General features: G+C 42.2%; 2 protein-coding genes across 4 annotated transcripts in view; one reads left to right on the top strand and one right to left on the bottom strand.

Annotated features, from left to right (window-relative positions):
• LOC122218414 (collagen alpha-1(I) chain-like) overlaps window positions 1–12,245 on the bottom strand; it is a 108,043-nt gene that overhangs the window by 90,389 nt on the left and 5,409 nt on the right. Inside the window, exons 3-5 of the mRNA XM_042936687.1 lie at window positions 2,026–2,225; window positions 1,780–1,877; window positions 1,001–1,631 (exon numbers count right to left, since the gene is read on the bottom strand). Of these exons, the coding sequence (XP_042792621.1) occupies window positions 1,001–1,631; window positions 1,780–1,877; window positions 2,026–2,225 (929 nt within the window). The remainder of the gene's footprint in view (window positions 1–1,000; window positions 1,632–1,779; window positions 1,878–2,025; window positions 2,226–12,245) is intronic.
• SMAD1 (SMAD family member 1) overlaps window positions 711–12,245 on the top strand; it is a 79,115-nt gene continuing 67,580 nt past the window's right edge. Inside the window, exon 1 of one of the 3 annotated variants that reach the window (XM_042935388.1) lies at window positions 711–984. The gene's annotated coding sequence lies outside the window, so the exon portion shown is untranslated. The other 2 variants (XM_042935390.1, XM_042935387.1) reach the window with 2 other exon arrangements.

The raw sequence follows: 12,245 nt of genomic DNA, 5'->3' as shown, positions 1-12,245 counted from the left end.
TGATTATCCAAGATTTCATGCCAGCTTCCAGAGAGCTAGCCAAGGGAAAAATTAATCGTTACAAAAAGATATGTTCAACGTCTTTGCAGATCAGGTAGATGAGAGCCAGTTTGTTTTTATTTTAGGGGGTTGGAGTCATCTAAAAAATTGTAGAAATTGGATCAAAAGTTGAGTTCCATTGTGGCAGCTGTCAAACAATTAGGTTAGCTACTGGAATCATTAGATCCCGAACTGGCACAAAACACTACTGATTCCGGGTTTGGTGTAAGCACACGCAACAGAACTAGGCTATCCAATTCTGGGTACAAGCAACTTCTGGGGCTTGCAAAACAGGAAAGTTAGTGAAGGGCAATGGAAACTAGACAGGAAAAGGAGAGCCTTGAAAGATAATTGTCAAAAATGCACTCCACGTTTACGGTACCGTTCGGAGGGCGCGGTGGACGGGTGATGAACATTTCAGGAAATAAATACTGAACACCAAACTTCATTTGAGGATAATGCACCAAGTCCGCTCCACCCGGACTAAAGGAAGCAGGAGGAGGAAAGTTGTTTTTTCTCCTTGGAATAAATGGGGCGTGGGGCCGGAGGCGGGGGGAGGTGGCTGGCCCCGCGTTCGCGCTAACCGGCGGGGAATTTGGAGAGGATCCCTGGTCGCGCGGCGGCGGCGGCGGCGGCGGCGCGCGGGTGCGCGTGTGAGCAGGCGAGCGAGCGTGCGGGCGGGCGGGCGAGTGCGCCGGGTATTGGCAGCCGAGGAGTGGAGGCTGGGCGGCTCCGACTCCCTGACGCCAGCGCGACCAGATCAATCCAGGCTCCGGGAGCGAGCGGGCGGGCGGGAGGAGGAAGGAGAGGCCGAGCGGCTCAGCCCGGGCCGAGGCGCGGGGAGGGACCCTGCGAGGGCAGCGCCCCGCCGGCCGGACCGGGGCCGCGGGACCCCGCTCGCCCGGCTACTCGTGCGCCCGCGCGGACGGGCGCGCCGCCAACCCGGTAAAACGAAACAGACCTGAGCCCAACTTTCTCCTTTGCCGCGTCCCCGCCCTCCTTCGGCTCCCTGGGCTTTCCAGCGCCGCCGCCGCCTCTTGTGGGGCAGGCGCGGGCCCGCCGGGCTGCCGCGGTCGTGCGGGGCCGGTGACGCGGGCCGCGGCGGGGAGGGGGCTCTTCCCCGCGTGGGGCGGACCGGGGACCCCCCCCCCCCATGATGGCGCCTCCCGGCCGTTCCGAGGAGCGAACCTGCTACCTTCTCCTGTCCTGGCGCCCAGGCGGCCAGGCAGGCAGGGCTCGGCCGGGGTTCTCCTAGCGTCTTTGTTGGGTCTGCGGTGGGGAAGCCGCGCTCCTCGGCCCCGAGCCTCGCCCCCGGCCCCGGCCGCGGCGGGACCTCCCATTCCACCCTCTCCCTCCGCCCGCTCCCCGTTTCTCTTTCCCTTTCCGCAGCCGGGCCGAGGCCCGTCCGCGCGGCCCGCGGGCCCATTGTGTCCCGCGCCGGCCCGAGCGACCCTTGCGGGAGTTGGGCAGCCGCAGGCGCTGCCTTCTACGCCGTCGGCGCCTCGCGGAGCGGGTCTGGCGCGAGGAGGACACCCGGTGCCCTGCTCCCCTCCGCATCCCGGACGGGCTCCTTTCTCTGCCCCGACGAGCCTCTTGGGGGTCGAGGTCAAGGAAAGTTCGCACCGAAATTCCCTCTAATTTATTCAAAGGCTTGGCGGCGGCGCGTAATTTTTTTTTTTCCCCCTCTTCCGCCTACACCCCGTGCGTCTCCCAAGTGTCGTCTCATTCCTTTCCCTTTACCGGATTCGATTGCCTCACTCCATGTGTATTTGTGAGTTCGCTGTTGAACAACTGTTCATTTACTCCGCTGTCTTTGTTAGTGTTTCTCGGGGTTGCTGCTGTAGTAAGGTGGGGGGTAGTGGGTGTGAGATAGACAGACGTGGGCTTGTTTTTCTAGTTGCTTAATATACATGTAGGCTTAAAGAGAGAACGTTTCCTTGATGTACTTTAGGAAGGGAGGAGGAACAAATGCCTGCCGGATCTTACAACTCCAGTAGCTGCGGCTTTTGTTTATTTTGAGGTGCATACGACTTTTAAATAGACTGTGCAAGATAGCCAGTAAGACGCTTCCCTTCTGAAAATTGAGGCGCGTCTCAGAACCATCTCCTTGAGAAACCATCGTTTCCGTGAGTGCTGTGGCAACCGGCCTTTGCCTTTCTCCTCCTGTTCTCTTCTTGGCATGGTATCTGAAGTTTCAGAGTATGTGGAATGATAGAGAAGTTGCACGATTGCAGTGTGCCATCCTGTTGCTGGAACTCTTAGCACCTAGATCACAGAATGCCTGTATTTCAGAACGTTTGCTCTAATTGCGTGTGTGGATAACATGCCTGCATTCAGTAACACAATGAGAAAACTGTTCTCTGCCCATGTTGATTTTTGATCTTGTTTATAATTACCACTTTACGTTTTATTGGAGGTAGGTGAGTTGTATTGGAACCACTATTTCAAAAAAGTCGAGGCAGGACCAATGTTCACGGCCTCAGCATTTTCAAGGAGTATAAATATTTTGCATCATTGCTGTTCTGATGTAGGTGCCAGGCCTGAGTATGCTGAACTGATTAAAGTGTTTGTCCTCCTCTCTCCCTCCCTCTTTCCCATTTGCAGTTATTTGATATTTCTCTGCAGGTGGCGTACATTTGTGTGATATTGCAATTCTTAGGAAACTGTAACCAGGGTCGTGAGAGATGATTTTCTAGAGGTGGGTGATGCCAGAGCCTCTCTGGAGGATCCAGGCAGGATCAGGTTTCTTCTGAGGGTAGGGATTTGTCCTTGATTTAGTTTTGACCCCTACAACCATAGGTATGTAACCAAATACATTTTTCCTTTTTGCAGTATCCATTGGTTTTATACCCTTGAAGAGCTGATGACCTTTGCGTTTTAGAGAAATGACCGTTTTTAAGCAATTAAAAATGTTAACCTCTTACATCTCTTGGAATTTAAGTAATTTTTTTCCTACTAAGTTCATTAAAGCATTAAGTAAGTCCCATTTTCCCCATATACATTTATTAGTTAAGAAAACTAAATTTCGGTTTGTGATTTTGATTTATAGTAATTCTGGGCTAAAGATAAAATGTAATGACTCGGTTAGATCGGAAAAAGAAGAAACTAGAGTGTAATTAGATGAGTATATTTAAGCTGTAGTCGCCTACATAATCAAGGCCAAGTTGTGTGTGTATAAAAGATCTCATTTGTGTAGTCTTACAAGGCTAATGGAGGCATCATTGAGGCTTTATAAATAATGTAAGTTGTGTATAATGTAGAGTCTCCAGAGACAGCAGAGAAAGCATCATTACCAGCCTTTTCAACCTGCTTGAGATCTTAAATTGATTTACAGCACTGAACTGGTGCAAAATGATACATCAGGATGACATGGGGTCAGCCTGTAAAAGTCTATGATGTCAGCCTATTAGTTCAGTCATCATAATTAAACCATATTACAGGGGCAGCTAAGCAGGAGTCTGGCGTTATACTTCAGATATGGGTGGTTCATGGATTTTGTTTATAGTGGAAAAGCTGAGCAGCCCAGGAACGCTAGTGTTTCTGAAAGAGAGAAAGGCTTACAGAACTCTGAATTTCCAAAGAAATTGAAGATAAATGCAGGGATGTTCAGTCTGCCTTGCCTAAGTAGCTTTCTATTTGGTAGTGGAGGAACAAATGCATTGGGGTTGCTGATAAGGACCTTTGCAGCTCTGATCTGTGTACTGAATCATGCTTCATGTGAGCTTGAATTTAACTTGGCCTTAGGGACCTTCTAAAATATCAGAGGACCACATACTTCTTATCTCTGATCCTTTCATTAGCACTAAGTTGCACCGTATTGATGTATCAGCTGGCATGTTATTTCTTTAACTAGTCAGGGTTATCAGGTCTCCACTGAAAACAAAGATACTTGAATTGAACATATGAACAATTCAGGAAGAGAAGACCTTTGTTTTTTTACTTAAATTTCTGGCAGTCGTATTCAGTTTATGGGTCGTCTGAGGATGACCATGTGGCGGTGGCTACCATATTGGATAGTGTATGTAGACCATTTCCGTTATCGCAGAAGGTTCTGCTGGATAGTGCTGCTGTAGCACCTTTGCTTCTCCTTTTCCTTCTTTCAGCTACTTTTCTGCTTTTTACTTCTACTAGTCAGTTTGTGGGGTCAAAAAAGAAAGAGATGTATCATTAATTTTTCTACTTTCTAGTTGGCTCTTGATAAGATAAACGCAGTTTGGAAGTAACAAGTACTGGATAAGATGAGGTTGACTTTTCTATGGGTCATGTTTATCATAGACCCTAATTTGATTTAGAGCTTTGGATAAGATAAATAGTGGTAGCTAATATTTTCTGAGTTTTTACTGTATGCTTAGTTTTAATACTCATACCTCATTTAAACCCCAAAACTTACCTAAGTACTGTTGTTACCACATTTTACAGGCAAAGAAACTTGAGTTCAGAGTGATTCAGTATCTTGCCTCAGGCTACATAACTAGTGAGTGATTATGATTTATAATCTTAGCTGGGATATGAACAGGCAGTTTGACTCTGGAGCCTCACTTTTAACTATATATGCATTAAATATATAAAATACAAATGTTATGTAATATATTTATTATATAATATATATTGTATATATTTAGTTTGACTATATATTTTATATATTTTAGTTTGTATTTATATGTATACTTTTTTGCTTAGAATATTTGAATAATCCTTGTTCTGCTCTGATTTGCTATTCCAGTATAGACATGACTTTACTTTTAGACAAATTTGCCCTCTATTTTGCTTTTCTGGGCTGTCTTCTTTTAAGTACTTAAGAAGAAATATAATGTTTATATTATACATATCTAAGCAGAACATAATTGGAAGAATAAATATGACCAAAAAAGCAATGCATTTCAAAGCTGAATTGTTGTCCTCTCTGTTTTTCAGATAATTCCTGTCACTTTCCCCTTGTGTTTTTCTTGTAATATCACAAGCTGATGGTAGTGAAAAGTTCTAGTATTTAATGACATCAAAATTAGCCTTCTCTTAGCTGTTAAACACTACACTTTGAAATGAAAATAGTTCATTGCAAATTCTGGAATTTTTTTCCACATTTGTCTACTTTTGTGTAGTCTTGCAGTGATTTTTTTTTTTTTTTTTTTAAATGGTGAGGCTGTTTAAGAATCTAATGATACCATGGATCCAATGTCTGCTCATTCCCATCCTCTAATCCAAAGATGTTTATATGCCCTGGTGAGCTTGTATACACACAAGTACCCAAATTGCATGATATTTCAGGTGAAGGACATGATGGGACAGCCTTGCCAAGTGCATTCATAAACATTAAGATTTGTAATTTCCTCTGCAGAGAATAGAGATATTTAGTGTTAAAAGCTGCTTTGAAGATTTTCTCATCCAGTTGGTTTCGTATCAGGCTGAGCAATCTGAGGCCCAGAGAAGACAGCTGACTTGCCTAGAGCCACTCTTCTAAGTGACTAGAAGAGGCAAAGCCAGAACCCAGGTCACTCTTTTTGCTGTTGAGTTTTCATTTGTTTATCCTTTGCTGCCATGCTCACTGTTTCCTAAGGCTGTGGTCTGAATAAATCCACTGTAATTTGGGGAGGGAAGGAAAGGATAATTTTTGGCATGGTATTGACTTTTTGTACCTAACATCATTTGAGCTGAGTAGGAATCAAGTCTGACAACCTCAGAGAGATGTTTTTTTTACAGATTAAAATCGATTTTTCTTTTTTTCATTTTAGAAATGGAAAAGAAAAGCCCTGTGTCTCAATCAATGGGACCTTACTAGAAAATGAGAGATCCAAGATTGTACAAAGTTCAAGTTAACTCAGACAGTTCTGTATGAATTTTCTGTCTTGACTCTCAAAAACAAATCACATTTTTAACCAAAAGCCAAAGTTTGGGGTATTTAAGGAAGGTGCTAAGGGGTATTAGGGAGAGAATTGGAAAGATCTGAAAAGAAAAAGGATAGTTTACATACAAAGAAGTAGAGAAACTTGATATTAAGTCATAAAATGAGGCTGATGAAGTGTTCTCTATAAAGGTATGTCGTTTCAGTGTTTTCTGTGTGTGGTTTTACTGTTTTCTCTCCCTTTCTTTCTCTCTGTCTTCCTCTCTCTCTTTCTCCGTCTCTCTCTTTCACCCTTACTTTCTCCCTTTTACCAACAGATTACCGGTTTATTATAAAGGATTCAACTCAGGACCAGCCAGATGGAGGAAGTACACAGGGCAGGGTACAGAGGAAGGGGCACAGAGCTCCCGTGTCCTCTCCGGGCATGCCACTCTCCTAGCACTTTGTGTTCAGCAACTGGAAGCTCTGGTTTTACTTTTTGTGCCAAGATTAGCAGGGTATGCTTTGATAACAAATAGGGGCATCACCTTTTCTCTCTGAAGTGAAATCTCTTGGCTCTTTATATTCCTTTTCTGCTGTTACCTAGTAGTGCACATATTCAGTCCAGTTTGGTGATCTGTCATCTGATTTGCAGCAAAAATACTGAAGTATTTTTAACACATACTCTGGAGTAACTTTCTTATTAAAAAAAAAAACCAAAACTAGCATGAATGTAATTACTTAAAATCTAAATTAAAATGATTTTGCTGTGCATTATTAAGATGGTGTCAGTTTTAGGGGCTCCTGGGTGGCTTAGTCAGTTAAGCGTCTGACTCTTAATTTTGGCTCAGGTAATGATCTCACGGGTTCGCGGGTTTGAGCCCTGCATTGAACTCTACACACTGGTAGTGCGGACCCTGCTTGGGATTCTGTGTCTCTCCCTCTCTCTCTGCCTCTTCCCTGCTTGCTTACTGTCTCTCTCTCAAAATAAATAATAACTTTAAAAATTTTTAGAGATGTCAATTTTAGAGATGTACAAGTGCTATTAGGTAAAAACAGTAACACAGCTATTGCTGGCTGATTTGCAGAATGACCAGGCTCTGTAGAACATTCATTTATGTAAGAGAAAAAAAGTCAAAACTTTCACAAATAGTTCAACTACAGCGATTATATCAGAGTTTTTAGGAAGGTACTGGGAACTACAGTATCTGAGGAGTTTTACATCTTTGTAGTTTTTGTTATAAGCTCAAATCAGAACTTCAGGGGAGACTCCCTCTTAAAGTAACTCTTTATGGTCTGAGTGAATCCTTAACCTGGCAATTTCCTCCAAATCTCTGCTCAGTTTCCAGTGTTCAGATAAGGAGACTTGTTCCCTTGTTAAGAACCCAGAACTATAGTGTGGATCCATTTCTGAACTAATTTTCTTAAGACAATAATCCTGAATATAAAGAAGGAACACATACATATATAACAGTTAATTATGCATCTGTATCGTTTTTGAGCTCAGAATGTAAATATTCATGATTTCACATTTGAAAGATAGAGGGGTCTTAGCTATTGATTCAAAACCATTTATATACATAATTTTTATAATTTTTAAATGCTCTATTTGTAGTTTCTCCTTAATTTTAGGGTGGCTGTACTATAGATATTTTTTCCTATAATCTCAGATAGTTAGGGTATAGTTACTCAAACTGTTCATTCATTTTCTTTTCCTTGTCTATCTTTAGTGGTTTCTTTGCGGTGTGCTTATGCAAAGTGGAAGTATTTCAGACCTTTAAGGTTTTTTTTTCTTTCAGAGTCAAACACCACAAGGAAAAAAAAGGGGAACTAATTATCTTTCAAGTATTATAATTAGGCATTAAATTAAGTCATTTAGTTAGCTAAATGCAAGATCTTTTGTTTAAATTGAAAGAAAACATGTCTTTTTAATAGAGAGGGGGTATTACATATACCATTATTTGATAATTTTGATGCAGTATTATAGTCCGTATGTACTTCATTTATTCCATTGAATATTTATTAGTTCTGAGTGGCTCAATAATTAAAAGACACACAAAAATGAAAAATTAAATGCAGCAACACTGCAAGAATTGTTGCAGGGTAATACAGGAAGAGGTTGAGCAGACAACTTGCATGAGGACCACTGTGGTATGGAGGACATGCGAATTTGCATAGGGAGAGGAGAGAAGTGTTCTAGGCAGAGAGGTGGTATGGAAGACCAGAGAGGTAAGCATGTATGCTGAGGATCTGTATAGCACTGTCCAACAGAACTTTCTGGAGTGATGGAGATGTTTTGTATCTACACTGTCCAGGATAAAAGTCACCAGCCATAAGTGGCTACTGAGCACTTAAAACGTGGCCAGTGCAACTGAGGGGAGTTGCATTTTTTTAATTTTAATTAAGTTATGTTTAGACATAGCTGTGTTTATCCTGCGGCTGTCGTGTTGGACAGCACAGACCCACAGGCTGGTGAGCAGCCCTCCCTCACCACTGTGGGTATTCCTGATAGGGCTCAGTGTGGTCAGGTGGGAGACACGTTCAGAAAGGTTAAGTTGGAGTGAGAATTTGAGACCTTACAGTGCCAGAATAAGGAAGCATCGGGAATCACTGAAGGTGAACATGCAGTGATGCCAGCAGATTAATAGGAAAGTATTTGAATTATCTGTGTGATATATGAGATGGGTTTTGTGAGCAAAAAAACCAACTGGTGGTTATTTGGCTATAGAGTAATGGGAGAGAGGGGTCAGAGAGTGTTCTTAAGTTTCCAACTTGAGTGGCTGGAAAATTAATAAAACCTTTTCTTAAGAATAGGTACGAACTGGGGCACCTGGGTGGCTCATTCGGGTAAGTGTCCGACTCTTGATCTGTGCTCTGGTCGTGATCTCATGGTTCATGGGTTTGAGCCCCTTGTGGAGCTCTGTGCTGGTTGTGGAGCTTGCTTGGGATTCATTCATTCTCTCTCTCTCTCTCTCTCTCTCTTTCTCTCTCTGCTCCTCCCCCTCTTGTGCTTACGTGTACACAAGCTTTCTTTCTGTCTCAAAATAAATAAATAAACTTAAAAATTAGGGAAGAACTGGTTGTGGAAGGAATAAAGATTGTATGAATGATAAATTAGAATTGACATGTTGAGGTAAGGTGGGATAGCTAAGGACAGTGATGAATCCAGAGTCATCTCCTGGAAATGATGATGGTTGGACTTCTAAGGGTGGATAGGTATTCTGAGAGAACCATGAAAGAGAGCCAGTAAGTTGAGTCTTCCACTGAAGTGCACAGTTGGAAATTAATAGAAGGGAGAGGCATATATTTAAAGTGAATGAGGGGTGCCTGGGTGGTTCAGTCAGGTAAGCATCTGACTCGATCTCAGCTCAGGCCTTAATCTCAGGGTCGTGAGTTCAAGCCCCGTGTTGGGCTCCATGCTGGTCATAGAGCCTACTTAAAAAAAGATGAAAATAAAGTGGATAGAGGAGGAAACTGGAAGAAACATGTGAGCTCAGAGGAGCAGTGAAACAAAGCCTAGGGAAGAGAGATTCCAGAAGTAGGTTCAGAGTGGGAAAATGTTGTATGGTTTATGGTGAAGGATAAGCCTGGGTAATCAAGTGAATGTAGTTGTGAAGAGACACAGCAGATTGAGAAATGAGAAATAGATTCTCAGATGCCCTCAAGTGACTTATATTTCAGAATCGATGAGATTGTTTTGATTCCAAAGGTTGAAGGAAAGAAGTTAATGGACAGAGAGCAATTAAAGATAATGGAGTTAGTGATCTGAAGTGCAGGTGACAAAATATAACCATGGTAAGGAGGGAGAGTTGTCTGAGACAGAAGCACAATGGAGTCCAAGTTGGAAGAAAGGAGATGGCAGAGCGTGTGCTGATTTTCCCAGTAGTATGGGAGGCAGGTCCCTTCACTGGGTTGGTGAGGTGGGCGGACCAGCAGATGGTATTGGAAGTTTAAAAATAATGGAAAAGTTTTGAAAGAACTATCGTAGGTAGTGTGCCAGGAAATCTATGGAGAATTCAAAATCTAACCAGCAGGGACAAAGCCTGATGGGAAGGGTGATGTGGCTGTAGACTAGGTAATTGTTACTTTCTGGGATAACTTAATGGCCTGATAGCAAGATTAGAGAGAAATGTCGGTAAAGATGATTCTGGCCAATGGTTGGCAAATCAGTTAAGAGGTGAGGCTCTAGAGGCAGATTGCCTGGGTTTAAAGTCTAAGCCCCAACACTTACTTGCTTTTTGTAACTTTGGGGGAGGTGCCATTCACTTTGGTGAAAAATTGAGATGATAGTATCAGCCTCAAGATTGATAGTAAGATGAAATGAGTTACACTTCCATATTTCATCTAATCTAAGATGCTGCTAATTATTTCATTGCATTATTTCATGTACTACTTGAGGACAATGTCAGACATACCATTGATTGTAGAGTTCCTGGTTTCAGAGGTGTTAAAATGGGGGCGGTGGGGGGGGTGCATTTTACACTGAGCATAGGATCCAGTGCACAGTAAGCATTCAGAAAACATTGCTGTTTATAAAAATCAATGTGATTTTTAGAGTCTAGAATGTTAATGAGCAGTATTGAGTCCAATCTAGATAAGAGGTCATGGGTTACAAGGAGTCTAATGGACTTAAATGAATTGAGAAGAGTTAAGCAGTGGGAATCCTGGTGATGACGTTGTGAAATATCAAGTTTGGGAATTTGTAGATGGAGCATTTCCCTGACAATTGTAGATAAAGGCTTTTGAGAAAACTATAGTAATTGAGTTAAGAGAAGAATGCCCTTTAATGATTTAAAGAAGTTACTTAAATTGCCCAGAGCTTTTAAAGATAAGTATTTCGAATTTATCTGTGGCTTTTTTTTTATAGCATTCATTAGTGTTAAATTTTTTTTTTTTTTTCCGGTGGAGTAATACATGCTCAGTGTAGAAAGATTCTGGCATGGATTCTTGTCATAATGACAGAAGGAGAGAGAGAGAGAGGTGGTTGTGCCATTTCATCAAGAGATAGGAGGGAGTAATTAATAGCTAGCTCTAGAGCCTCCCCCCTTTTAATTTTTTAATGTTTATTTTATTTTTGAGAGAGAGAGAGACAGAGTGTGAGCAGGGGAGGGGCAGAGAATGAGGGAAACAGAATGTGAAGCAGACTCCAGGCTCTGAGCTGTCAGAACAGAGCCCAATGCAGGGCTTGAACCCACAAACCATGAGATCATGACCTGAGCTGAAGTACGTTTAACCGACTGAGCCACCCAGGCACCCCTCTAGAGACCTTTTAAATGTAAAAGGCAAAAGCCATAAAGGAAGATTTGATAGATGTGACAGCATTTATATGGCCAAATACACACTTACAAATGACGAAACATGGACTCACACAAACAACCTTTTAGGTAATATATTTGCAGCAAGTTACCATTCTATGTAAGAAACTTCTAAAATCAATAGGAAGACACCCCCAGTAAAAAACAAAATTGGCAAAGGACAAAAACAAATAATAAAATGCTAAGTATTAAGAAACAAAAAATGTTCTCCTGTGTCCTGGTCAGATTCCTCACTGAAATAGGAATGATGTCTTTTATATCATTGTGTTATTCTTTGTGTGCCAGGAGGTATCCGTCTGGGAAAACTGGGTTTTTCTTATTGAAGCCAGTATTTCCCAGCTGCCGATGCAAAGCTGCAGTTATTTGGAGGTACCCAATATATGTAAGCTGGAGTTACAAGAGACAGGCCTTCTCTGTCCTGTTTCCTTGATAATACCCTGCTCCTCTCCGTGACATGATTTGGGGTCAGAGTCTCCTAGGAATGTGAGGTGTTCCAGCCCTATAGGGGTTATCCATTATATGCAGTTTCTCAGGCAACTGATGGGATTGATGAACCTTAAAGATACCATTGCTTCACAGAGTACGTGAAAATGGGCCTCTTTCTCTCCTACCTGGGTTGCAGGATTAGTTTTATTTGTACTGGCATTTTCTTATTCCTAGGAGACACACCGGTGGTCTTGGAATATGGTTTTGATTGTTGAGATGGATTAGTTTATAAGGTATTAAAGTGAGAAAAGTTCTCCCATGTAGTAGGAGTTCTTATAAGCTGAAAAACATTTAGAGTTAGGCATCAGCATTTAATTTCTCAGATTTTCTCCTAAGGATAATAGTGATCAGAGGTGTTAAAAAAAGGCTTTCATACACTGCCTGTAAAGGAAACATCTGTTGCTTGTTGGTTAGATCCTTACCTAACTGAAGTACAGTCTTACTCAGCATTGAGTTCTTCCCTAGGGGCTAGACAGAATAGAATTAATTTGTTAGCATCTTCTGCCTCACCATCTTCTTTCTTTTAAATGACCTGAAAAGATTTCAAAGTTAGGGGGGAAGAAGGGCTTTTTTTTTTTTTAATTTTT

This window comes from Panthera leo, chromosome B1 (genome assembly GCF_018350215.1).
Source record: "Panthera leo isolate Ple1 chromosome B1, P.leo_Ple1_pat1.1, whole genome shotgun sequence".
In the NCBI taxonomy this organism is placed as follows: Eukaryota; Metazoa; Chordata; class Mammalia; order Carnivora; family Felidae; genus Panthera; species Panthera leo.
The sequence above is the reverse complement of the archived record's forward strand: the minus strand, read 5'-3'. Positions and strand labels throughout refer to the sequence as shown.